This window comes from Triturus cristatus, chromosome 7 (genome assembly GCF_964204655.1).
Source record: "Triturus cristatus chromosome 7, aTriCri1.1, whole genome shotgun sequence".
Lineage (NCBI taxonomy): Eukaryota > Metazoa > Chordata > Amphibia > Caudata > Salamandridae > Triturus > Triturus cristatus.
Window position 1 is genome coordinate 950,530,692 of NC_140590.1, and position 27,306 is coordinate 950,557,997.

General features: G+C 46.0%; 1 protein-coding gene across 1 annotated transcript in view; it reads left to right on the plus strand.

Moving 5' to 3' along the window:
* Positions 1-27,306, plus strand: part of PKD2L2 (polycystin 2 like 2, transient receptor potential cation channel) — a 1,478,337-nt gene that overhangs the window by 1,054,534 nt on the left and 396,497 nt on the right. The window contains exon 10 of the mRNA XM_085615012.1: positions 11,757-11,855. Coding sequence (XP_085471138.1) covers positions 11,757-11,855 — 99 coding nt within the window. The remainder of the gene's footprint in view (positions 1-11,756; positions 11,856-27,306) is intronic.

The window sequence follows — 27,306 nt, forward strand, 5'->3', positions numbered from 1 at the left end:
TGCTTCAGTCCAGGACGTGAGTGTTAACTGCAATATATATGTTTGTATAAGCTTAAATCGGGAATTGCGTGGTATGTGCGTGGCACTGGCTAGGACACGCTCCCATTCCTTATCGGTCCAGGGTCGGCCTCTGTCTTCAGCCCAACGTGCGCGGAGCCTCTGTAATGGTTTTAACACCTGAAGGAGCAGGGCCTGTACCAGCCAGTGGATTACGTGTGACCCCTCTCCCATTACATGCAAATACTACATTAACTGATGTTGTCGGTGGCTCATTCGTCAAGTCTCCCCACGCTAGCGTCAGTGTTCTTATAATGACTGCATGTAGAAGGAACTGGCCCACCGGCAAACCATTTTCAGCTGTCAGGGTCGCAAAAGGTAGTAGGGCACCGTCTGCGTATAAGTCTCCTAGCGTCTCTACACCTGCTTCAGTCCAGGACGTGAGTGTTACCTCTGTTAAAGTATTTCTACCTCTGGGGGACCTGATAAGTGGCAATATTGGGGCATAAGGGACTGTATCTTTCATGAGTTGAAGGCTCTTCTTGTAACATCTATGCGCTAATTCAATATGCATCTGTGTCGGGCAGGGAAGTTTAGCCAGTGGATGAAAGAAGCTACAAATCTGTATCTGCTTCCATATTGATGTCTTGGTCGCCGTGTCCGCCAGATTCTTGCCACTTAGCCACTTAGTGACCCATTGTAGCTGTGCAGCCAAGTAATACAACTCCAAATGAGGGACTGCCAAGCCCCCACATTCCGATGGCGCATACAGTTTCTGCAGTGCTATCCTGGGTCTCCCTGTATTCCAGATTAGGCTTTCGGGTCAATCCCTCCAGTTCCCGAAATAATCGCACTGGAACGTATATCGGAAGGTTGGCGAAATAATACAATAGCCTCAGCAGTACTATCATTTGGTTAAGGTAATACGACTCATCACATTGAATGGTAGAGTCTTCCAGAAGTGCATCTGCCCCCTTATGGAAGAAATGGCGCGCATGAAGTTACCCTTCAATATATCTGCCGGGGACCTGTAGATAGATATGCCTAGGTATCTGAATGTAGTCGGATACCAAATAAGCGCAGTCCCATTGATAGTTATATCTGTTACAGCCACGTCTTTGTGGAAAGAATAAGCGCCTGATTTAGCCCAGTTTACCTTTAGGCCTGACACCGCCTCGAAACCACGGAACAGTGCAGATATGGCCGGCGGCACAGCATGCAAGTCTGTTATGTACAGTAGCAGGTCATCTGCATATAAAGACACTGTGTGGAGTCCATCATTCAAGGGGATGCCCCAATCTGCGCCGCTCTCTCGGAGGAGAGCCGCCAAGGGCTCCATAGCAAGGGAAAAGAGCAGCAGAGAGAAAGGGCATCCCTGTCTGGTTCCTAGCCGAACCCTGATTGTATCAGAGATGAGCCTACCTGTGTGAGCCCGTACTGTGGGGTGCTGATACAGTAGTTGTATCTGTTGCAAATAACCGTCCCCTAGCTCATACTTGCGTAGGACAGCCGCAAGATAGGGCCATTCCAGCTAATTGAAGGCCTTCTCTAGGTCCAACACTAGACAAACAGATCATGGCCAATTCTTTGTTGCGTACTTCTGGATTCTAAATAATCTCCGAATATTAAGAGAGGTGCTCCTGGCTGGGACAAATCCATTTTGATCAGTATGTACCAGGGTCGGCACAAATGGGGCTATACGTTTAGCTAGGGTGGAGGCAAGTATTTTATTGTCTGTGTTCAACAGAGCCAGTGGACGGTAGGAGCCCAGGAGTTCAGGGTCTCTGCCCGGTTTTAAGAGGGAGATCAGCATTGCTTCATTTTGCGTGGGTGTGAGTGCTTAGTCATCGAGAGCTGCCACGTATACCTGCAACAGTTCCGGTATCAATATGTCCGAATAGGCTTTGTAAAATTCAGCCGGTAGTCCATCTGAACCCGGAGATTTACCATTTGAGAGGGAGAAAATGCCATCTCTTGTTTCCTCCGGCAGCAGAGGAGCACCTAGTTCGTCTTGTTGGTGTTCTGTCAGTCGCGGCAGTGTCAGGGCGTAAAGAAATTCCTATATTACTGCATCTGTGGCTAGCAAGCAAGACCTGTACATTATGGAATAATGTTCCACAAAAGCATGGTGTATGTCACTCTGGGTATGTACCGTAACTCCCTGTGTGTTCTGTATGGATGTTACAGGCGCAGTGACTGCATCTTGCCTTATCAGCCACGACAGCAGTTTGCCAGGTTTGTCCCCATGTGGTGAGTGTGCACTGAGTGTGCTGCATAGTTCAGATTACGGAGCCGGTCTAACAATCTGGAGTGTTCTTCTCTGTTTTGCTCTAAGGGTCTGGTATTGCCCCCTAACACGTCTCCCTCCCTTTGGAGCAATTCATTTTCAAGACGTGTGAGGTCAGCCTCTAACTGTCTCCGCATACCCACTTGTGCACAGAGGCAATCGCCCCTGATCACTACTTTAAACGCATCCCATTCTACCTGAGGCGTCATGGCCGTGTCAGCATTTTCTTCAAAGTATTGGGTGATGTTAGTTGCTAGTAGGTCACGAAAGGGTGCGTCTAGTAGCGCATCTGGTTGTAAACGCCAGGTCGGAATTGGCAGGCGGGGCTGCTCCCACAACACCTCTAATATATGCGGGTTATTGTCTGAGTGTGTTCTGCCTAAATAATAAACTGCAGTTATATGCGGGAGCAGCTCCTCCGAAAGCATTTAGTGATCTAACCGCACTTGCAAGTTGTGAGCAACGGAGTAGTAGGAATATACCCTGTCGCGGGGGTGGCGATGTCTCCAGGCGTCTTTCAGGCGCCATTGTGTTGCCCAGTTAGTTAACGCTTTCATGGCATTATGTGTACTTGTACCCGGATGGGGCGGAAAGGAGTGATCTAGTGATACGTCAAGTACGCTATTATAGTCTCCCCCTAAGAACATAGGAACATCATGCCATGGCGCTAGGATACGTGAGATGCGGTCAAAAAAGACAGCCTGTTCTGTGTTGGGAGCATATAGCAATGCAAGTATAATTGGCCTGCCATCCAGTGTGCCCTTAACTATGACATATCTGCCCTCCGTGTCCACCAGCGTAGGCGAATTTTAAGTGGGACTCCTGGTCGGACCCAGATTAGCGTGCCTCTCGCAAAGGCCGAATATCCAGTGGCATATAACTGGCCACGCCAGCGGCGGTGCAGGCGCTGAATTTCTGTTTTGGCCAAATGAGTCTCTTGCAGTAGTGCTATTTGTACATGATGCCGTTTGAGATATGAATATATCTGGTACCTTCTTGATGGTGAATGCATGCCCCTCACATTCCGTGTACCGATTTTAAATGAAGACATCGTCCTTACAAAATGCTAAGCGGCCACGTGTTTGCAACGGCCCAACAAACAAATACGGTGTATATGACCTGGCAGTGCACAGCTTTCCTAGCATACTGACGCGTGGCATATTATGTTGCATGAAATGACACACTGTAAATGATATCTCGCAATATAACCAGAACAAAAACATAATTATAAGCAATTCCAAAAAAAATGCAACCAGCAATCGTCCAAACTCTCAATAGAGATAACAGTCAGAAAAAAAAAACCATCTGGGGGTGCGCTGCGTGTAACGCTTAAATAGCTTACAGTACGTGTACTCAGTGTCTCAGAGGCTCACCGTCTTCAGGCAACATACAAAAGAAAGAAGGCAGTCTGTGCACTCCCGTTCAAGAACACCCACCAAGTGAGTAACGTGTACTGATTCTCACTTGATGGCAGCAGAGCGTACGGTCAAATCCCGCTCTCCCCTCCCCGCAGCATATTGATCCCCCCAACCTCGTGTGGGTGCTTAGATACTTAGCAATGTCCATCACATATGGCTGCACTATTAGCTGCTGTATACCCCTATTTAAACGTCACAATACCTCAAACTGTAGTCCAATCAGGGATAGGGTCTCGCAATGTTCATATTATTATGTCGGCCGTCTGAGGGGTGACATCTGGCTGTTCAGTGGAATCTTGTGAGTTCTGCAGGCCATATATTCGCTCATCATCACTGGATAGGTCACGCTGACTGGAGTTGGATGCATCCTCAGTCACCAATGAGCTGCTGATCTCCGCTACCGCCTGTAGGGCATCTCTCTGTCCGCTGATAATCAGGTCCGAGCCCGGTCCCATAGTTGGTGAAGGTGGTGTTCGTGTCTCCGTTGACCTACGCTCCCTCCGTCGGCGACGGAAGTGGCCCCTTAGTTTCGGGAGGATCGCTGTCGCAGCCGCATCTCGAGGTCCCGCAGTAGTGAAGGTGTCCAACCAATCCTCTGCCTCTTGCGGTGTGGTAAAGAAGTTTTGTCACTCGCAACCACGCTTAGGCGTGCTGGGAAGAGCAGAGAATATTTCAGGTTGTTTTGCCGAAGGCGTTTTTTCACCGCCATGAAAGAAAACCTCTGCCTCTGCACCTGGATGGTGTAGTCCGGAAAAAACATTATTTTATGATTGTCTATATGTATGTCCTGCAGCTTCCTGGTTTCCTGCAGTATGGAGTCTCGGTCTCGGTAATTGAGGAGTCGAAGGAGCAAGGGCCGCGGGTTCGACCATGTGGGCGGAGGTCTTGCCGGGACTCTATGTGCACGCTCTATGACAAAGTGTGATGAGAGGGACCCCTCGGGCAGTAGATTTCTGAGCCAATTTTCCATGTGCAGGGTAGGTTCCTTCCTTCCCATCGTTCCGATACACCCACTATGCGCACGTTGTTACGTCAAGCTCGCCCTTCAGCATCCTCAGCTCTGTCTTCTAGGAACTTCACACGGTTCAACAAATCTCGTACATGCTTATCTGTCTGAGTCACCTGCGGTTTGATGTCAGCGAGCGAGGATTCCAGGACAGTGGTGCTATCCGTTAGCTTCCGGTGATCTGCATGCAGGTGAGCGAGGTCAATGGTCACCTTGTCACTTTTCGATTCCAGAGAGGTGCGGGTCTGGTTAATGGTTTCCTCCAGCCGTTCCATTGCAGCAAGCACCGCATCTAGTTTGTTCGCAGTTTGGTCCGAGAGTCCCTGCTTCACCATTTTGTCTGATTTAGGTTTGGACGGTGGTAGGTATGGCCTGAGTCCCCCTCATTCCAGTCCGCACTCGGGTACCACCCGACATGAGCCGCAGAGTTTGCACCTCTGTACTGTGCCTCGTGTGGTAAAACCCCAATGCGATGCTGCCAAGGCACGAGCGACACAGCAGGAATCACCTTGATGTCAGCCGGTTGTGATCAGGAGCCCCTTCGCAGCTCGTGGCGTCAGCAGAAGCAGAGCCTCTCCGCCATGTACAGGTAGCGTCAGCCCTGGGGGACTACCAACTTCATAGGTCTCAGGCAGCAGATGGGGTAAGTTTGGGTTTCTCTCTTGGTTTGTCACCCAGCTCACACAAAGCTGCCAGCAGTCCGCTCTACATCACCCAGCCGCAGGTATGGCTTAGAATGCCCTCACTGTGGTCCGCAATGCATCAGCCAGCAGTGGAAGGAAGCCTGTTGTCCTAGGGATAGGCCGGTGGTGCGAAGCAAGCAGCCTCACAGTGGGGAACCCACTCTGTTCGAACCGCGCCGCGTGGGCAATGGTGGCGCTGGTGGTCAAGGTAGCATCCTCACACCCGTTTACTTTCCCGTTTCACAGTGAGCAGTTCACTAGGGGGCTTGACCATGCCCAGTCCCCCATTGGCAGGTGTTCATGGGGGCGACGGCAGAACATGCAGCCACAGTCCTGTGTAGTCTGCTGGGGCTCACTTACCGCGATCGTGCTGTGAGGGCAACGTATGCGGTCTAAGCAGCGTCTTCCCACGTCGTTCCTCTCCTCCCACCGCGACGGCCAGCAGTCGGTCTGGGGGGCATCACACCACAAGAAGGTCTGGGCAATCCAGTGGGGGTCTCTGTCTCACAGCGCCGCTCACCGATGGGTAGTCACACAGCGGCAGGGTGAGCAGCCGCAGCCTCACGCTGACAGTGGGAGCGGTCCAGGCACAATCCACTTCCGTCCGCCGCTACAGCCCACGAGCAATCACAGAGTCTCACACAGCGGAGACTGGAGGGCGAGACAGCGGGGGCTCCAATTCTACGGTGTCGCCCACCGAGGGATGTACAACTGGGCTGCGGCAAGAGAAACAAGCACAGTCCGCCGCCAGCAGCTCATTCCCCCTGTGCCATCTCATGCGGCCCTGTGGGCGGAGCTAAGCCCCGGGCTCGCGTAGTTAGAGCTGGCTGCACAGGATTCGTGCGCCAGGCGGCCGCTCAAGCGGGTCCGCGCAGCGGGGCTCAATCAAGGCAAACTCGGCAGCGGCGCTTCAGGATGGCATCGCGGTTAAACTGCACTCGGTGAGAGTCTCCGTGAGTGGATACATTCGGAGAGCAGGGCCTGTTTAGGGGAGCCTCTGGCAGAGCTCTACCCAGACACGTCTGCCTCCATTGTAGTCGTAGCCACGCCCCCTCATTAGATTTTACCATATTTATTATATCTTGCCAAATCTGTCCTTAGGCATGCTTCTCTCACAGTCCATCTTGGTGTAGTTTCCAAATGCAGATGTTCTTCTTGTGGTCGATCTTTCTTCTCTCATCCGATTATCTAGGCAATTTTTGAAAGGGCTACTTCACGTCTTTCCTCCAATGAGACAGCCACCATTACCCTGGCAACTCAATACTGTTATTGGATGCCTCATGGCACTTGCACTTAAACTTACTTATAAATAAAAGTTCAAGCACCTCTCTAGGAAAACTGCGCTGCTTCTTGTCTTGAGGTGAATGTTTCTTTCTAGTGGGGGGAACATTTCATTCTCACCCATAGAAAAAAATTGTGAATGAGGGTTGGCAAACACCAGGTGTGGAAAAACTACCTGGTGTGGAAAAACCTAGCCACTCTGAGATAGGTAGAGCAAAGTTTCATACAAAAAAATGTACTCTGCCCGACTGAGTTAGGGCCTGTCAAGAAACTCCCTGTTGAGTTCTCAAAGGATACGGTGGTAGTGCACCCAAATCTTACTTACCTTCAGACCTCTACCTTAATAAACCTGTCGCTCTCTGCATTTTTCTGAACCCTTCCTCCAGTCCTGAAAGACCCTTCACTCTCTTGATATTTGCGTGTGCCTCAAATTTTATCTTAGAAGTCTAGCAACAGTGGCTCCTTTCCTGCAGGTTTTGCTATAAATGGCTTTTTCAACATTCAGGTGAGGGCAAAAGGTGTTCTCATGTGATCAAATCCCAGTAAATACTCGTAGCCCATAGACATTTCAACAGAAACATTTATCTCATGATGTAATTAAAAAATATGTGCTCTATAAAGTGATCAAATAGCAGTTACATGAGTAGTGATATATTGATAAACAATACATAAAATATACAGCAACTCAAATACCCAGGAATGCCATCTTCATTGACATTTGAATAGTAACAAAAGGGGGTTTATTGGAGTCCATTATGTCAAGATACAAATTTTAAGCAGTAAAGATCAAAATTCATCAATGTTTTGACTACCCACAGACACACGAACTTTAAACTGGGACTTCATCAGAATGAGGGAAAGGATGTACCATCCATGGAGAAGCAGAAGGAAAATAATCTTTCTGGACAAAGTGCGAAAAACTCTTCGAAAACAGGAAGCGATGTACACATTGAACCTTCACTTTCCTCGTATCAGTAGAACCAGGGTTCAGAGATGCCTGTGTTTTCCAGTGTTTAATTTCTTGTCAAAAACATACGTATATTGTTAGAAGTTTATATGTCTGTTTGGAGTCAAAAAGTTGATCAGTTTCAATCTTTACTACTTAAGATTTATATCTTGACAAAATAACTCTGATCAGATGTGACCCCCCCCCAAAGCTCATTGTTTGCCATCTTTCCACTCATATGCTTTAAAAAAAACCAAGCATTTGCAATGCAAATAGGTCTCGCATTTGTGAGTTAGAGCTATTGACGTTTTAAACTGCAATTTCTTTTTTACCTACACGTTTTATTTTTGGAGTGAATGTATGTAGTGTGCAAAATCGCTTGGAAAGGTCCTGCACTTCGTAATAAATATATTGAAAAAGACGCAGTGTGGATTGTGTCAACAATTGCTTGGTACGTACCTCGTGGGTGAAGTGTCGCCACACATGCACACCATGGTGCTTTAATAATGCGAAACTCATTAATAAAAGTAGTGCTTTCAGACTAAACAACGCGATCGGGATCGGAGCATGTGAATCTGAATCCCGGCTTCTCTTTCATTTTCTGGACTATTTGACTCACTATCCTGCGTCTTGGTTATCGCCAAAACACTGGGAGGCAATGAAGTTTGCCAACGGGGCGGGGGCAGGGGGGCTTCGGGGGTACATGAAAATGTATTCATTGCCTAGTTGTCAAAGGTCGCCCGGTGCTATTAGTTAAAACAGTGCAGATTTCATTAAGATATTAAGAGTACTTTACTCGCATCTATGAGGAAATCGACATTAACTAAACAAAATGCCAGAATGCGTGTCAGTTTTCACAGTGTTTTAGACAGTACTGGTTGCTTAGTTTCATTGCATTAATTTTTGTATTTACTCTTTTACACAGCATCCAAAGTAGGTTACCTAACCCCAAAGCCCCGAGTTGTTAAATGACCCATAGAAGGGAGTCTTTCACAGTTGAGCAAATGTGTCTAAATGTAGTTTTGGTAGTGCCATGGAATGATCAGCCAATGAGGTACTCGATGAGCAGTTATTTAACTACACGTTCAAAACGTACGGTATTGTGGCTGTTGTTTGTACCCAACCACCACTTTGAATGTGTTTATTAACACCGAGGTTCATCTACCAGACAGTGCTCACAGAGGGGCGACTAAAGCACAGAACAAAATGTATTCATTTATCCTGAGTGTGAAGGCACCCGGAAGGCTTAGGTGCCTGCCCGGAGAGGCTAGGGATCCTAGCGCTTCTACAGACTCTGCCGTGCTCCTCTGCACCAGCAGGGCACAGCTCAGAATCTGCAGTTTCTGCTAAGAATAGGTGAGGGGGATGAGGTTGGGGCATGCGGGAGTTGCCGGCAGATTTCCAGGTTATTGAAAGTGATGATTCTGATGTGAGGCAATGGAGACTGACTTTGTCTGTTTGTCTGCACCAGTCTATTTTTCTACCATCTACCGGGCTCACTGTCATGTATCCATTCATCTCTCTTTGTTAGAGGTGCGCAAGCCAATATATTAATTAGCAGGTAGAGCTAGCCGGAGAAGAGCCAAGCGTATACGAGCCAGTGGGCGAGACGTGAAAATGATCGGCATGTTAATCATACAGTAAACATGATGTAAATGTGCGATAATGTCTCTTCAGAATTCAAAAAAGTGCATTTCTTTAGCGCGTCACCTCACAAGATTATAGCACTGAATTGAGAGGAAGTTATTAAAAGTGCTTGTTTTAAGCATGAGTTAAAACACTGCCACTCCTCCTGCCCGACAACAATGCCATTTCTGAACTAAGAGGCGTCAGTTGCCATGCATACCCCGAATGCTGCGTAGAGTGTTATTATATTTAGAGTAACATTAAAATCTAGTTCATTAAACAAGAGAAGTTTTTCTACATCACGCATCTTGAACGCGCATATTTCACGGTGGCAATAATAAAGATGAAAACGGAATTGCCGGCAGGCTAGAAAACACGAACTAGAGTGTGTGTGGGGGGGGGGGGGGGCAGGGGAGGTTGAAAAGTCACAGACTGAGAGAGGGGACGATGGGGTCGGGAGACAGGGAAGAAAATAGTGTTAGGAGTAGCTATGGAAGGATACAAATGAAGAATGAGGAGGGACTAACAAGCCTCAAACCAATCGGAAGGCAGCATTTAAGACAAAAGCCAATGGGCAGAGAGTGGGAGGAGCTTCCACGAAGCTTCCACACCACAGTATGTACTGCATGCTTTGCAAAGCGATGGCAGCGCATGCGCGCTGCAATGCTAGACGAGGCCTAAAAGTAAATAGTGGTAGGAGTAAAGGGGCCAATAGCCATGGAAGGATACAAATGATGAATGAGGAGGGACTAACAAGCCTCAAACCAATTGGAAGGCAGCATTTAAGACAAAAGCCAATGGGCAGAGAGTGGGTGGAGCTTTCACGAAGCTTCCACACTACAGTATATACTGCATGCCTCGCAAAGCGATGGCAGCGCATTCGCGCTGCAACGCTAGGCGAGACCTAATAAGCTATTGCAGCCTTCTGGGAGTTTGAGTGCAGGTGCATTTATCTAATTGGCTGAGGTTTGAGGGCTCTTCAGCGTCGTGAATGTGCTACTAAACAAACACAGTTCTTAGACCTATGACAGCCTAACAATGTTTATTGTGGTTTTCAACTAAAGGGAATCTCAGCCTGATGGCAGGAGTAATTCATGCATCTTAATCAGTGAAACATACCAATGTTGGAGAACTGTCGTTACCTGTAAGTAGCTGTTTTCTTCTGAGGGTACTAAACAAACTAAGCAATTGTTCTGTTAGTTCAACATACATTTAAGTCATCTCAGTGTGCTGAAGGGGCTTTGTACTGAAATAATCATGTATTGATACTGTTGATAAGCGTTATCAGTTTCAACATAGTTGTTAAGCTTGCATGTACCTTAATTTAAGTAACTATAAGGGATTGAAAATTTAAAAGCATAGGTATCTGCTATTTGTTTCAATATTAGCAATGAACCGGAAGGCACTGATTGAAATTAACTGCTCCTTGATTTAGAGTTTGCGTGGTTCATACTACTGATGCTAATGTGGGGGTGTTTCTACCCCCTCCAAGATAGTAGAAGGGAATCTACCAAAATGTGTTTTCTCCCCGGTTTATCCACTAAAGTAGATATAGCTGCTGTTGTATGAACCGCCTCCGGGAGAGGAAAACACCACCATTGGCAGTCTCTGCTGGCAGAATTCCTGCCTTCCAATATGGGCACTGGAAAAGTACCCCCAAAGCAGGGGTACTTAATCAATACTCAGAGACCCCTCTGAGAGAGTCCACAGCGCTAAGGGAACCACGCAGAAGTGTGGGAATGATACCTCTTCCACTGGGATCACAGCACACCGGACGTCGGACACTGTTTCTCATCGTCTCCCGGTTGTGTTTTCCTTCACCCTCCCCCACCTCTTTCCCTCTCTCATTCTTGGTATACCTCCCCTGCTCCTATTCTCTCTCCCCTGAATCTCTCTCCCCTTACCTGCTTTTTTTCCTTACATCTATGTTTTTAACGCATGTAACTTCGCTCCAGTAACTCATGTAACTTGTAACTATGCTCTGAAACAATGTACGTCCTCATGTAAAGCACTCTGATACCTCCGGGTCTAGCCAGCGATATATAAAACTTTTCAAATAAATACTCACATGTCAGGTTGCACTCAAATACACTGGGGATGGAATACGCATGTCAGGTACACCACCTTACCTTTCTGTGATACATTGGCACTATTTCCATTGCAGTTTTCTTTTTTTTAGTTAACTGTGGCAGACATGGTGGCTGGCCAGTCATCACAAATTTCTGGTGGATATGTGGGGAAGTTAACACCAACAATGGGAGAATTGATGGCATACCCGAACAAGACTCTGCCAGTGGCATATTCATTTCTTTGTGTACAGTAAATAACGCAGTTATATCACAGGGTCTGCAAATGGGAAATGTACTCCTTTTGGCCAACTTCCTGTTTCTGTCTTCTATATAAGAACGATAAACTTTCCATTGATTTAATTTCACATTAATATGCAAGATAAGCTTCTAAAATGTGTAGTGTTTTAATAAGTCATAAAATGCATATACCTCTTGCTTTGCAGAACATGTTCTTGGCTATTATCAATGACACATACTCTGAGGTAAAGGCTGACTTTTCTATGGGACAAGGGGAGTTTGAGATTGGCGACCTTATTAGGCAGGTATGTGCTTATCACTATTTTCAGTAATAAAAATGACAATGATACTTTAAGCAGTTTAATATTTGCTAGGCCCTATTTTACCACTCTGTCATATTTAATTTTATTTTAGATATATTCGAAATGATTTGTACCAAAATATATCATCGTTAGGTTTATATACTATAAATAATTTTTTTCCAAAATAATATATTATGTCCGATTTTCATTATGCCATGTAACATAACATGACCAGTTTATAGTGATCTTTGTGCACAGTTAGCTCACTTGACCAGTTTTCTGGAATTACAACCGCAGAACGAGGCAGTGCTTGCTCTACTTTATATGAAAGATGTTTGTGCTGTGCAAGTTGAGGTTCTACGAGGTCTAAACTAGGGTCATCTTTTTTCCACTCCATGCGATAGCCTTGCTAGTGTTGCGCGAATATGAATTTACCTTGAAAAAATAAGAGACAAGAAGTGTTTGGCAAAACAGGAACAGTTGGTTTAATTAAATACTTCAGCTGGAAGCACAATCTACAGAAATAGGTTTGAGGACTGCAAAACAGGAACAGTTAATTTAATTAAACACTTCGTCAGGAACCACAATCCACAGAAATGGGTCTGAGGACTGTCTCAGAGTACAATCAATCCGTGCGGGTTTTATACAGTTTTGGGTGTCATAAAAGTACATCCGGCAATCCTTGTTTGGTAAAAGAATGTGGTCCTTCTCTGTGTTGAAATGTGTGTCTGAAAAGTCTGTTACAGGCATGGGAGAAGAATGTTCTCTAGACCCTTTGGAGCACCAGTTGGACGCTCCTTGTGAGTAATTCGATTGGTATGAGGAGCTTGGAGTGGAAAGTGGACTGGACACATTTCCAGACACTGGTATGTCCAATGTAACTACGGAGGAGGGAGCATCTTATGGTAGTGAGTAGGGCAGTGGAGGTCCTTGACCTGGTGTTGCCCTCGGTGCAGGCGAAGACTAATCTCTTGACCGAAGTGCTTCAACCTAAGGCTTCCTCATCTAAACACCTTTTGCCCTTTAATGAAGCACTGACAGATGTCCTTCCAGGCACGTGGTCTAAGCCTAGCACAGCGGCTCCTGTGAACAAGACAATCGCATGCCGCCATCACCCGGCTCTGGGTGATCCAAGTTTTCTCAGCCAACACCCCACTCATGAGAGCTTGGTAGTTCAGGCTTCCACATCACATGGCACGTTCCCCTACCACTCCCCCAGACAGGGAATCCAGGAGGCTGGATGCACTTGGGAAGAACATGTTTTCTTCCACCAGTCGGGGGAACACCGCTTGCTTATTGGGCCATTTCTCGCACACCTTTTGGGAAACGGTTACGCAAGTGCTGCCACAAGTCCCAGAGGAGGCCCTGAGTGTGCTCTCCTAGGCAGTGAAAGATGGGAAAGGTGCAGCAAAGTTCACCATTAGGTGTGGCTTAGATACGACTGTCTCGCTGGGTAGATCGGTTTTGTCGATGGTGGCCTTACGGCACCACGCCTGGCTGAAAACATCTGGCTTCTCAGGTGATGTCCAGACCTACCTCATGGACATGCCCTTTGATGGGACGCGTCTGTTTGGAGAGAAGGCAGACTTGGCATTGGAGTGCTTCAAGGAATTTTGTGCTAAGGCCAGATCCTTAGGCCTCTTTGTAACACCTTGCGCCCAGTTTGCCTTTCGCCCCTTTCGTGGCAGTGGGAGGGGTTTTCAGCCATATCCCAGTCACCATCCTGCACAGACAACCCAAGTTGTGTGAGGACGTGGACACTGTACATTCCAACCTCAGAGGAATGGTAGTCAGAAGTCGTCTGCCACCTAGGCCCCTGCAGCTGCAGCCTCCAAGCATTCCAAGTTTGCTTCTGTAAGACCATGCCAGTCCAGATGGAGGGAGAATTCAACTTCATCTCCTCCGCTGGCGGTCCATAAAATCGGACAAATGGGTCTTGCAGATTTTTCGGGATGGCTAGTTTTTTCCTTTACTGTCTTTTCCTCCCCATTCACCGCCAACTCAAGAACGGCTGGAGGAGAATCATCTGTTATTAGTCTGAGAAGAAGTTACAGCTCTCTTTACTAAGGGAGCTATAGAGCAGGTTCTGGTTTCAGAAGTAGGCAGTGGTTGTTACTCCCGTCACTTTCTGTTACCAAAAAAGAACAGAGGTCTATGTCCTATTCTGGACCTTCAGATCATCAGTCTCTTCCTCGAAAAAGGAGAAATTCAAGATGTTTACGTTGGCTCAGGTCTTGTCTGCCCTAGACCAAGGAGACTGGCTGGTAGTGGTGAACTTGTAGGATGTGTATTTTCACATCCCCATCCTGCCGGCCCACAGGCATTACCTGAGACTAAAGGTAGGCCATGAGCACTTTCAGTTCAGTGTGCCACCCTTTGACTTTACCAATGTCCCTTGGATGTTCCTCATGGTAATGGCGGAGGTAGCAGCTCATCTGTGTAAGTTAAGGGTATCAGTCTTCCCTTACCTAGACGGCTGGCTGTTGAAGGCATCCTCGCCCCAGGCTGTTGTCCCTCACCTTCAGACTACGGCGGGCCTCCTGCATTCGCTGGGGTTCTCTGTAAACGTGCTGAATTCACGACTGACTCCTTCTTGTCCCGAGCAGCAATTCCATGATATTCAGGTTATGATACTGATGTTTCAGCCTCTATCCTGGATTTCAGTGAGAAGGACTCTGAGGCTGCTGGGACTCATGGCCTCCTACATCCCGACTGACTTGACGCAGTGCCTTGCGACTTGTCTGATCCTATGCGGTGAAGGTGATGGGGTCTTCACTATACCGAGTGTACTAGAACCCTGGCTCCCGACACGGGGGGCTCTATTAGCTGGAGGCTTCTACCTTTTTGGGGCACAGTTGGAACCTCATGCCGTGAGGAATTTTGCTCCCTGGCTGGGGGCTTGAGAATGGGATCCCTTTGATTTGGTAATCGGAACCCGTCCCAATTGACTTGTGGGTGCGGGGATCAGGGTGCCTGCTTTTAAACAATGGATAGGGAGCCACCCTTCCTCTCTCGCCAGACTGCCCCTCCCCTGCCACCCTGGGGGAATAGCAGCAGAGTGGGGCCTAGGCTTCCATGGGCACCCTGAATGGCGAACTCTAGTGAAGATACCCTGTCGACAAAACATGTCCAGCAGCCCTGAATTCCTGAACACAAGTGAAGGCTTGAATTCCCGTAATATTGTCTCATTGGTCCTTCTTTTGAGATTTAGTATGGCAAATTGTGAGGTGTGCATGAAATGGATGGTTTGCTATTGGGGGTTTGATTTACTGCAGATGTGAGATCTGCATTTGTGCAAAGCCATTTCCTCCCTAGACAGTTACCCCTCCATGCCGTTGCTGCGGCCCTGGCCCCTCTTGGGCTGGGTAGCCTGTCTGTGGTTGCTGTTGCCACGCGTTTGCCCAACGATCTGATCCTTGTGGTGGGGTTGCGGAAGCTGGCTGAGTTCCCTGAGGTGGTGTGTGTGGTTGGGTCGGGTCCCTCTGTGTTTTGTTTTGTGGATTGAGGTTTTGAGGGGATTGGCTTAGGTTTATCGACCTCCGCTCGTAATATGCTCTTAGCCGGCATAGGTCGGCCATGCGGCCACAACTGCTGCAATAATAACATTCTCTAATATCTGGCTGCTGCCAACCTTCCTGACTTTGGCCACTGTAATTAGGCCTAAACCCTCTGGGGTTTTGCGGTGGACCCCTCTTCAAGACTGGCGCCATTTGAACACACATGGCAAATGCGACCCCCTCAAGGGCGGTCTTTTTCCATTTGCGTAGAATCAGTCTAGCAGTGCATTCTGGACTTGCTTTTGTTTGAGTATTTGCCTAGTGGGTTTCTGAGCGGGGGTATGAGCGGCTACCTACCCATTTCATGATCAGGTGCTCTCCACATGTGGTCAGTGGGGGCACTTTCTTGTGGTCTTTTTCTGTTTACTCCAGTATTGGAGCTTTCATAGATTCCCATTGCTTGTATCATTCCCCGTCGTCGAGATGGGAGTCCCCGGTATACATAAAATCGCCATAGAAATAAGTACAAAAAAAGAATTAGGCCTAGGACCCTTCTAGTTGGGTAGCATATCCACCTCTGTTTGTAAAAGAGACCAAATAAAATGAACAGCCAATCAGAATAGCCTCACTCCATTGAACCTTCCTGAGAGAGCCACAGATTTTCTACCGCACGTTGTGCAAGGGAGTCTCCACTGAGCTCTGCTCAGTTTTTTCCTATTTACCCTCATCTTGAACCTGTTTTTTCCCTTCTACCATCTACACTACATGGTCAACATGTCAGACAAGGAGAAGAAGGCTCTCTTCAAGGCTTGTACCACCTGCTCCAAGAAGAGGCTTTATGTGGAAGACAAACATAAAGACTATATTTATTGTTTGTATCCTGACCATAAGGCGGCTGACTGCAAAATTTGTCGGACCTTCTCCACAAAGACCTTGCAAGACCGTGAGGGGCATCTGTAAACTTGGCTCCAGAGACTTAAGTCAAGAAAGGATCCTGTCTCCAGTGACAGTGATGACGCTTCCTCTGCTACTTCATCCTGGAGGTCTCTAAAAAGGGGTAGGTCTTCTTCTTCTACTTCTTCAGACCCCCTTCCAAAGCCTTACAAAAGACCGCTCATAGGTCTGTCAGGCGTAGTCCCGTCAAATCTCCTCACCACGGTGGAAAGGAGAGGGAAGGACTTGTCCCAGGAGTGGCACTGGAAGAGAAGGCAAGCTTTGTGCCTTCTTCTCCTCCTGAAAATTTGAAGACTTTTAAAAAACCAGCTTCTGTCCCATCTGATGGAAAAGCTGAGAAAAAAGTTCGCTCGTCGACGACTGCAACATCTATTCCGTCGACGACAACTTCCAAGACTTTGCCAGCGTCTTCTATGGCTCCGTCGACGGGCTCGTCGACGAGAGTTTCCTTGTCTCCACCGGTGATGAAAGGATCGGAGTCGACAGCTTCGACGACAACGCCAGGCTCAGATGCGTTGTTCACTCTGTCGTCGACGCCCACACTGACGACTTCCACGTCGACGAGAATGACGACGTGATGGTGTCAACGGCGACGACGGCTTCGACCATGATTATGACGACAGTCTCGTCAGCGATTCCCTCTACGGTGACTCTCGCTCCGTCGACGGCTCCAACATCGTCGTCGACGGGCCTCATCGAAGGCCTCGTCGACAATACAAAATGTGGCAATTTCAATTCAGAGATACAGCATTACACCAGAGATGACTTCTCCCAGGAAGGTGACACCTCTGCCTCCTGCTCTCCTTCTGGAAGAGGAGGTTTCTGATAATGATGATGGGGCTTACGGTGCTGCGGTTAGCCCATCACAGCTGAATGTCAAATACCAGGACTCTGACTCAGAAGAGTGCTTTATGGATCTGCAACAATATGAGCCCCCGTTAAGGTCTCAGGAAGGCTCTATGGGGTGAGGCTATTCTGATTGGCTGTTCATTTTATTTGGTCTATTTTACAGAAATAGGTGGATATGCTACAAAACTAGAAGGGGCCTAGGCCTAATTCTTTTTTTGTACTTATTTCTATGGCTATTTTATGTATACCGGAGACTCCCATCTCAACGACGGGGAATGATACAAGCAATGGGAATCTATGAAAGTTATCAATACTGGAGAACCAAAGTTACAGGTAAGTAACTTGCTTTCTTAATTTTCATGTTGTATTTCCTATAATGTTAATATTTACTGGGCAAAAAAGTGCCTACAACGGATTTTATTTTAACAAAAAAGAAACATTATACCAGAGCATTATTTGTGAGTGCCCCATTAGGTGGGCTCAATCAAATACATTTTAAACATTAATTTCAATTATTAAACAATGTATAAGTCAATAGAGACTCTGGTGTATTCTTTTTTGATACACTTTCTGATCAATGAAACAATAAAAAGGGTACAATCATTATCTTACAGAGGAGACAGAAGTTCAAAGTCATTTAGTACAATATGTTCTTTTTACCAATGTATTAGACCCTTTCATAAAGCCTATTTACATACAAACTAGTCTCAAACTGAAGTCTAAAATGCTTTGTCTGCTCCATTTCCTCACACGCAGAGGTGTCTTGGTTGAGGCAGAGGCTGGGTTCTCTGGTCCAGAGGGGTGTGTGCTGTGGCTGTTACTTTTGTTGCCCCTATGCTCCTTGATCCTGCTCCCCACCTAGTCTCTGGAAAACCTTTAGGCATGTGTGTTGATCTCGTCTTCTCTACATACCCTCTAGGCTAACAGGGTCCTTGTCTTTCTGGCTGTCTCAGTTAAGAGTCGGTGCGTGCGACATGTCGACTGACTAGCATATCGGCATAATTCGAAGAAATTTTCCACATATTCCAGGACCGTCTCAGCGAAGGGGATCTTATTTGTGGGGATTGTTCATGCCTGTTTACATGCAACGTGGGAGAGTTTTAGTAGCCTGGGTTCTGGGGATGGTGATCCAGGGGAGGAGCAGGCTATGGTCCCGTCATCGGCAAATTGGATGAACATTTTTAGCTTGGTCATCAGGTCTCGTCGTACAGTGTTAGCCGGGGATGAGGGAAAGTATAATAACTGCTGCCTCATCATATTCCCTCCTACCTCTAACTCAAGGGGTTCCATGTAGGGGATCCCTGTTACCGTGCCAGAGAACCCTTGCACAACTGTAGTATTTCTTGATAAGGGAACTATCCCTTCCCTCATGCAGGACCTCGTCACACCCGTGTCTATCTGGAATCTGTAAGGTCTGTTGTTCACAAGTACTGTGATCGCTCTAGGGTTGATGGTGGATAGTAGGGTGTGTGGGTCTTGGGATGCTACTTCTGCTTCCGGCATGGATTCCATATTCTCCCCCTTGTTCAGCTGGGCAACCCTGTTGCTTCATTCTTGCAATTGGATCTTGAGAAACTGGGGTCCTCCCCCTCTCTAGTTGTATCAATTTCAAAAGTCTTTATTTCGATCGCTTGAGATCACAAAAGACAAGTAACAATACACACACCAGTTAAAAAAAAAAGCATATGATCATTAAAACTACTACTTTCCACCTAATAAAGCAAAACCAGTTGCATAACTATTTATCATATAACTAGTGAAAAAGTACTATGATTAAAATATCAGTTAAATCTAAAAGATTATAAAAACATAATACAATCCTCAAAATTTTCCATACATTGTGTGATAAGGGACGAGCAGTTTGTAACCTCTATTTGCAATTACTTAAGGGAACAGTTAAAGCACCAACTAAGTTCTGGATTTTGTTACAAATAATAGGCTAACCCGCCCGGTCCAACATTTTGCTTGTTCATGAGCTTGTAGGAGGGTTCGCTGTATTTGGCGATCTGGTAGTCTTTTCCCGAATAAGCCACGCCCAGCTCAAAAATCGAGCAACGGCTATGACAGTCGGAATACTTGTGTCAGTCGCCAGTATTCTCTGTGCAACTGCCCTACTAACACCCATATTCTTGCATAATGGTTTCAGCCATTTGCGTCGTGGCGCCTGATAGGCCTGGCAGACAAATAAAATATGAGAATAGGTCTCCTCCTGCCTCATACACAACTTACATTTATTATCATTTGAGTTGTGCCATTTGCATGTAAATGAGATTATGGGTAGCATACCCACCTGAAATTGTAGATAAAGGTGTCTGTCCCTGGGTTTGGTGATAATGTCCCAGTAAGACTGATATTGGGGGCAGGGCTTATGCTCTAAAACTTTCCCTGTCATCGATGAAGATTCAGAGGTCGATATGTTCCTCCTCGCCACCATGGACCAATAGAGTTCCTTCAGATCTTTTTTTGAGGGAAACTGCTGACCCTCTGGATCTTCCGATATGTTGCATACCCATATTTGTCAAAGTGGCTTTGATGTTTTGTATCCATTTTATTTTACAAGAGGTGTCAGATGCCCATACATCTTTCAAAGAGGAGGCGTAGTGCTGCAGCTCTGGAGTAGTCCACAGTCTACGAAACTTTGCTACATCGTCCAATCCCCTACACCCTAGATCATAGTAGACAGGCTTTATGGGGGTACTCTGTGGAACGCCAATGACGTTTGTCAGAAACTTGTTTTGAGCTAGGGTTAGTGGAGCTAAATTGTCGAAGCCCCAAAGCTCTGCTCCATAGGTAACAGTAGCTATAACTTTAGAATTGTAAATTTTTAACAATGGTAGCATTGGCTGGGTCTTCGAAGACTTGAACTCTTTCAAAAAGGCTCCAGCCAAATTACGGTGTTTGAGTGCCAGGGTTTCTATTTCCGGCTTCCAGTTAAGTTTATTCCCTAGTGTTATCCCCAAGTAGTTAAAAACGTCAGTTTGATCAAGTAGGGCGTCATTAAGAGATACCCTTCCCTTAATGGCCCGACGTCTAAGGAGGACCATGAACTTTGTTTTGTCTGCATTTATTACAAGGCCGGGCACATTACAAAATCCTTTGAATCTCATTAGTGCCCTCTGCAGACCACTGTGCGTTTTAGAAATTATGAGGGTTGGTCGGCAAACATGAGTATGGGAATTTTAACTCCCTCAAGTGATGATGCGCCCGTAGGGAGCATGGAAAAGTAATCGTCTACCCCGTTGATAAACAACGAAAACAAGGTTGGGGCCAAAACAAACCCTTGTCGAAACCCTATTTCTACAGGGAACCTACTGGTTTTATTGCCCTGCGAACTCCAGCGAACTTGGGCATAATTCTCTGTATGAAGACACACCACTAAAGATAATAACTCAGCGGGCATACCCAGATCAGCTAGTACCCTCCAGAGTTTGTGCGAGAGATCGAAGGCAGACTTTAAGTCTACGAAAGCGGCGTAAATGCTGCCTCCTGCCAATGAAACTACCGTCCAATATATAAAAAGAAACCGGTTAACCTGATCTATCATGCTCACATTAGTACGGAACCCAGCTTGTAATGGAGTCAGTATATTTTTTTCAATAATCCAGTATTGTATCCTGTTTAGTGCCATTCTGGCTATGATTTTCTGGATGGCATCTATAAGACTGATGGGTCTATAGTTACCCGGAAGTGAGCGATCTCCTTTTTTGTATGGGCAAGATCTCAGTCCCCTTCCAGGTATCGGGGATGGGTGCTCCACTTGCTATAGCGTTTGCTAACATGAGTATATAATCCTTCCACGTAGCCCTGTTGTGAAGAAACAGGTTGGCCGGAACACCATCAGGGCCGGGCGCATGGCCACTGGTGACAGCACCCAACGCTATTTCGACTTCCCCAATGTCAAAGCTCAGCACAGTGTCATATTGCGAGATTATGTAGGGTTCCTCCTCAGCGTCCTCTCTCCCCATCGCAAATTGGTTGGAGAAATGAGAAACCCACATTTCCTGGGATACATGGTTGTGAGGCACATGAGCTTGCCCCCACCTCCCCCATTTAACCTTGTTCCAAAAGGACTGGAGGTTCCTCTCTTGACTGGCTTGATAAAGATCTGACCATCTTTGCTCGTCCCAGTCCTTTTTTGCCTTTTGGAGTGTAAATTTATAATGCTGGCGAGCAAGCTTAATTGTGGCACGAGCATTCTGTTTTATGGCAGCTGCCAGTGACTTGTAGGCTACCCTACAATCCTTATTATACCATCTTGCCTCATTATCCCTCTGTTTGTACGGGATATAAACAGTTTTTTTTTAAAGAAGGATCGTATTTTGCCAAACAGGTCCTCGTGGGTCGACGTGATTCTTTTGTTTAGGTTAGGCTGTGGTGCAGTGGCTTGTAAGTCACTCAGGGTGTTAGAAACTATAGCCTTAATTTCTGTCAGTGCATGGTCATTGTTCACTATCGTATCTCATTTAATCCTCCTTGTGCTATTGCAGAGCTGGACTTCACTTGTAGAACATGACGTAGGGGGAATTAATGACTGTGTCAAGCCCTTAATGACCATCTTTAGTAGCAGCGGATTATGGTCACTTTCAGCCCTCTCCCTGACCTCCATATCAATGACGAGGACCAATATTCTACATTTATTAATATATAGTCTATCCGGCTTGAGCTTTTCCCATTATTAAAAGTGTTGCTACCCTGTTTATCGGTGGGTGTGCGGCCATTTACTGCCCTAAGGCCTTTCTCCATAAACAGTGCCTTAAGCTGAAGAGCTGCCTCAGACCAACGCGTGATGGGAGGAAGCTCCAAAGAGGGAACGTTCCACAACCCGTCTTCTTCCTTAGTCAGTTTGGAATCCACTGTATCGAGGGGCTCAAAGGTGGAGTTGAAATCCCCTATGATGATTAGACCTGCGTTGTCATTCCGTCTCCCCAAAAAGACCTCCAGGACGTCGACTGTACCAGACTGCCTTCCACCGGGTAATCCCCTAGCATAGACGTTGACACATGTTAATGAAGCATTGAGATTAGCTTGTAAGCAAATGGCCATAATGTCAAGGCTATCAATGGATACACCTTTTCCAATGCAAAGTTTCTTATCCTTTTCAAATTAATTTCCTTTTTGATTGATGGTATAGTCTTTGAATTCTAATATCTCTTTTTCTACTTTCTCCAAGAGAGCTTTTGAATCTACAATAGTTTGGTTCGTTTTGATTTCTAATTCTAAAATCGCAATTTCCTCCAGTTGTTATTTCGAAATTCATTGAGCGGTTTCCACTGTAAGGACCATGAGGTTTCGAATGCATTTTGTTTCTATAAAGCTATAGCCTTTTATATGCAAAGGATCATCAGTGAAAATCACTGGGACATTTCTTATTTGCAACCTCCAGGAATGGTACCTGCTTTAAAATGCTGTATTAAGAAGTGACCATGCAGGTCTGTTCGGATTTGTTTTTTCTTTAGTCTGAGAAGCTTATCAGACTCGTTTTGATTTTTTGCTGAGGCACTCAAAGAGACCAAAGCAAAGAGAGGGGGGTCATCTAGTAGTTTTTGAATATGCTCTTCACTATAAGCAAAAGTATCACGCTCTGACATAATAACCTACCGTTCTACGCACAGATCCACAAACTTTTTCACCACTAGTTATCTACTCTCACACAAAGAACATATAGTTATTTCACCCCGTAGATGCGGAGAGACTGCCGCTTGTACCACTTTCACTACTTCATAGACAGCCACAATTGTCAATAGAAACCTCGCGGATATGCATCCGCTAAATAACAAAAATAACAAGCAAGGGTTTGGGCTCCAATCAGTAAGGGTGAGCCCCAATTAGATAAAAAACAACAAGAATGCCAATACTGATACCCACTCAAAAATTTCAAAAAAAGCACATTGAAATCAAACAATGTGATCACAGGACCTCTTTTTCCATCTGAATCAATCAGCGTTTATTCATCCACATAGTCATTTCTATGGATTCCAAGATTAAGTTTAAAGAACATTAAAACCTATTTTAACACCACACATATCCCAAAGGCAAATTCAAATACACATCTCTCTACCATTCGTCAGATTACTTACATACACACTGATCGCCATTCATTCTTCATATGTTATTCATCATCATACAAACTCCCCACAACGCTGTGCGCCCACCCGGAAACACAGCGAACCATAAAGAACAAGTTTCCGCCTCCACAACGGGTCAACACCGCAGCCCTTGGTCCAAAGAAACAAGGAGACCTTGGAGCACTCAACTCCTGCAACTCGTGCCCAAGGTATGCCACCAAGCTCCGTTCGTTTCATTATATACCATGGGAGTTTCCTCCCGTTTGGTGTTCTTTAAATAACTTGTGCACATGCAGGTCCAATTGAGGTTCTGTTCCTTGTCGTTTCAGATAAAAAAGACTTGAGCGCCATAGCGGTTTAACCAAGTCCTTTCCTTCTCAATTATAAGTAAGTTCAACCCGGTTTTTGCCAACATTCAGCCCCATTTGGCATTACACCAGATGTTAAAAACTCATGTTGGTATGTTCCTACTTTTTCAGGAAGGTGTTCCTGAACAAACAAACAGAATACATTTTGTAGGAGAGCAATAGATCACCACGCTGAAAGTAAGATTTGCTCTTTTGCTCTTTTGGTTGTTGTCACTGTACTTAGCTGTTCACAGAGTGTTACTTATGGATCATTTTTGTTGGTTTTCAGAGTCACGTTACCAGCAAAGTGCTAGATCGGCTGATCTAGTTTTTAATTTAGTTAAGCTGATAGCGTCCAGAGAGGCGCAGACAGAAGAGAGGGCCGTTTTTTGATTGTAGTATGACCAAAAGGACTTTGTTTTTTCTTTTGCAGCTTGTAGGTCCTGAGGAGAACCCCGGCATTCGAGGGGGGTTCAAAACGCGTCGATCTGTTTTTTGGCCATTAGAATGTCTTGAATTAGCCTTCATTTTGTTCAATTATACACATATATTGTTTGATTGGTGTTTCTTTGGCCTGAGATGAAAATTACTTTGTTTGTTATTACCTAAACCATATTACAGACCAGGAATGGTTTGTTCATTTTTCGAATCTTTATTCAGGCGAGGACACCCAAAGCTCCAGGGTCTCTCCTTCCACCACCCTGACAGACCCTATTACTGAGAACTACGACCCTTTTACGGAGGCAGAGGCCATGACTGCTATTAACAAACTGGTCCCAGCCAAAGCCCCAGGCCCCGATGGCCTTCCTGGTGACCTGTTCCGTTCCGACTCTAAACACTGGGCAGTGTACTTTACCATCTTACTTAATGCACTTCTCAAGGGTTTACCCATCCCTGAGTCTTGGAAGGGAGCAGAGGTAATACCAATATTTAAAAAGGGTTCTAGGGAGGACCCTGTCAACTACCGACCAATAAGTCTTATTGATGTCAGCCAGAAGGTGGTTGGCAGGGTGCTGTTGGAGCGCATTCTATCATGGGCCAATGAGAATAATGTTCTGTCGCATTACCAGGCTGGGTTCAGACCGAACACGAGCACGATTGACCAGGTCTTTAGGTTGTTATTGTTACACTGGAAGGTCGTCTTGATCGGTAGAGGCAACCTCCATCTGGCCTTCATTGATCTGAAGTCCGCCTTCGACCTGGTCCCTCGTGATCGTCTTTGGTCTGTCCTACAAGAAATGGGCATTCCACCCCCTGTCCTCGACCTTTTGGTCCGGCTTCACGAGGGCAACTTTGCAAGGGTGAGGTGGGGAACTCAGGCCCAGAAAACTGAAAAGATCCCAGTTAACAGAGGAGTCCGCCAGGGCTGTGTATTGGCGCCCACCCTCTTTTCCCTATTTGTGAACGGAGTGGTGACATTTTTACAAGATGTACCAGCTGACGCCCCTGCCCTGGCGGGCGAAAGAGTCCCCACTCTCCTCTTCGCGGACGATACCTTCCTGATCTCCAAGACACCAGCAGGGCTACAGAAGCTTCTGGACAGATTCCACTTGTTCTGCATACTGAGAGGTCTGGCTATCAACACAACAAAGACTAAGCTTCTCTCTTTTAAATCGCATAAATCACCCAGTGTCCCCATCATGTTCGATGGAGCCCCTTTAGAATATGTCAAATTATTTGACTATCTCGGAATTAGAATTTACGACAGCCTAAGCTGGAGACCCCATATCAACAAGATGCTGCTTAACCACAAACGAGCCACGGGAGCCATTGCCAAAGAACATCGCTCCTCGAGGAGCAAGCCAATCACTCCCGCATTAGTGATTTATCAGGCCAAAGCAGTCGGGTCGGCCCTATACGGTGCTGAATTATGGGGATATGATAATCTCGATGAAATCACCCTGTCTGAGAACAAATTCCTACGAGATCTAGTCTTACTGCCAAGGGGTACCCCATTGAAACCACTCTTTAGTGATTTGGGTAGGCGCTCGATTAAGGATATGGCAAGGTTACGCCCTCTGTTATTCTGGGCTCGCTTATGGCGTACTCCGGAGCTAGCCAAATACACGGAGGGCCTGAAAGAAATCATGAATTCTATGGGCTCCCACAAAGTAAGCTGGCTCCGCAATATCAAAAAGTCCCTTAACCAGCTTGGTCTAAATGAAGCATGGGAGCATGGAGGCCCCGTAAGCAAGGCAGATCTCAAAAGAGCCTATTGGGCCTGGATTGACCATCAGGATCTTAGCAACCCTAATACGGGCAGGTTAACTGAAGCTTTTTATATCCACAAACAGTTTGTTAGCTTCGAGCCCTACCTTGAATTTGTGCAGAAGCCAAGGGACAGATCACTGTATCTCCAGTTTAGACTCGAGACCCTTCCAACTCGAGAGTTTACTAGTAAATGGAAGCCTCCCCACCAGACCCCTGATATTTGCTTGAACTGTGAGGGGAAGGTTGAAAGTACGGCCCACATTATGTTCGAATGCCCAGCGTATAAAAATCCGAGAAGAAGATGGCTAGGCCCTGCTTGCCGTCTCTTGGGCATATCAAACTACCGTGCGGCACTACGCATATTACGATCAGATACCAGCCTAGTGCTAGCCTGTGCGGTGGCCAAATTTCTGGGGTGGTCATGGATCATCAGAAGTAAACTCCCTAGCTCCATTACATGATATTGCACAATGCACTTTTCCTGTCCTTTTTATATTTGAAATGATTTTTTAACCCTATTTTAAATTTTTAACATTTTTGATATTGTACATTTTCTTTAAATCAGCCATTAAGCCATCAGATTGAGAGCGTTCTTACATTTACTGTTACTTGACACAAATGCTGCTATTTCGATGAATTGTACCTTTTATGTTTGTATGTATATGCTTTTATGATACAATCTTTTATCGAAATAAAGCTTTCTGACTGACTATTACCTAAGGATTGTTCTTGGTGTGAAGTTGGTTGGTTGTTTGGCTGCTGGATTGTTTGGTGACTGAACGATTTGTATGATGATGAATAACATATGAGGAATGAATGGAGATAAGTGTGTATGTAAGTAATTTGACGAATGGTAGAGAGATGTGTGCTTGAATTTGACTTTGGGATATGTGTGGTGTTAAAACAGGTTTTATTGTTCTTTAAACTTAATCTTGGAATCCATAGAAATGACTATGTGGATGAATACAATTTGGTTCAGACGGAAAAAGAGGTCCTGTGATCACATTGTTTGATTTCAATGTGCTTTTTTTGAAATTTTTGAGTGGGTATCAGTATTGGCATTCTTGTTGTTTTTTGTCTAATTGGGGCTCAGCCTTACTGATTAGAGCCCAAACCCTTGCTTGTTATATAAGGTGATGGAAAAGACACTTAATCTTCAGTAATCAGATTTTGTTAATACACATAATCTCGTCAATGCAGATTAATTTGGTTTCTGAAAAGAACACAGCACCGAAACAGCCCTTATCATGGCAGCAGAGAATATAAGATCGATCACTGACTGAGGTGACAGTGTGGCCCTTATCTTGTTAGACCTGTCTGCGGCCTTTGATACTGTCAACCACTAGATTCCTATCAATCGCCTGCATGAACTTGGCGTCAGAGATACAGCTCTGTCTCTCCTGACGTCCTTCCTATCGAAGAGGTAAACAGAGAGTCGCCATAAATGGCTACACATCCCAATCTTTTTCTCTTCCCTCTGGTGTCCCCCAGGGCGCCTCCCTCAGCTCTACTCTTTTTAACCTTTACATCA